Genomic DNA, 817 nt, shown 5'->3' on the forward strand with positions numbered 1-817 from the left:
AATACCTTTCAAAGGATTTCCCTTTTATTTCAACATTCTTACAGCGTCGCGGGGTATGAACGAAATCGATCAAGACGAACATTTGAACGAGTAAAGAAGAGTAGAAAAAATATAAACCCAGGCCAAGAATCTTATTTCAGATGACAAAGAACACGGATAATAGTAAAAACTCGATCCAATATTAGGTCAAGGGGCCGGTTTCTCTGACAAACATTAGCTAGGCTTTACCAACAACATATCAGTTAGCTCTGCTTTTATGGTTAGGTACAGTGGGAGCCACAGCACAATTTTTAGAATATGGTTGCTGGGATGGCACCTTATAAGCATACGCGGGAGATTTTTTTTAAATGTAGACAAAAGCTGTTTATTCACATCAATCTTACAGAATGTTAAGAGACTTCCCTGGCTAGTTTTCGTCAAAATAGGGACCAGTATAAAGATAATCATATTAATGTATCACTTTTTATCGTCAACTAAAAAAAAAAGTCCAAACGCTGTTAATTCACTCCTTTCTGTTTGCTGTCAATAAAGGAAGCGAAACGATATATTTTACTCATCGCTTTTCAACGTCAAACTCGGGAACAGATCAACCTCATTCTTGTGAGTTTGTTGTCTATTGCCAGAGCGCCAACAGACGCCGAAGTTATCATCGATTCACATTGTTATTACCAAATTTATGTATCAATATATATTTAGGACGCGATAATCATGTCGGAGAAGAAGTTGGTAAAACTGGTAACTGCATTCACCAGCGATTTTTTCCCATCGGAAGTGTGTCAGTGAATCCGTCTCATAGAAGATTCGAAACGGCGTCGCG

The 817-nt window shown here is 38.1% G+C and overlaps 1 protein-coding gene across 1 annotated transcript in view; it reads left to right on the forward strand.

Annotated features, from left to right (window-relative positions):
* LOC119589312 (transient receptor potential protein-like) overlaps nt 1-59 on the forward strand; it is a 21,475-nt gene extending 21,416 nt beyond the window's left edge. Inside the window, exon 22 of the mRNA XM_037937934.1 lies at nt 45-59. Within this exon, the coding sequence (XP_037793862.1) occupies nt 45-59 (15 nt within the window). The remainder of the gene's footprint in view (nt 1-44) is intronic.
* Nucleotides 60-817: the final 758 nt, after the last annotated feature.

This window comes from Penaeus monodon, chromosome 25 (genome assembly GCF_015228065.2).
Source record: "Penaeus monodon isolate SGIC_2016 chromosome 25, NSTDA_Pmon_1, whole genome shotgun sequence".
Classification (NCBI taxonomy): domain Eukaryota; kingdom Metazoa; phylum Arthropoda; class Malacostraca; order Decapoda; family Penaeidae; genus Penaeus; species Penaeus monodon.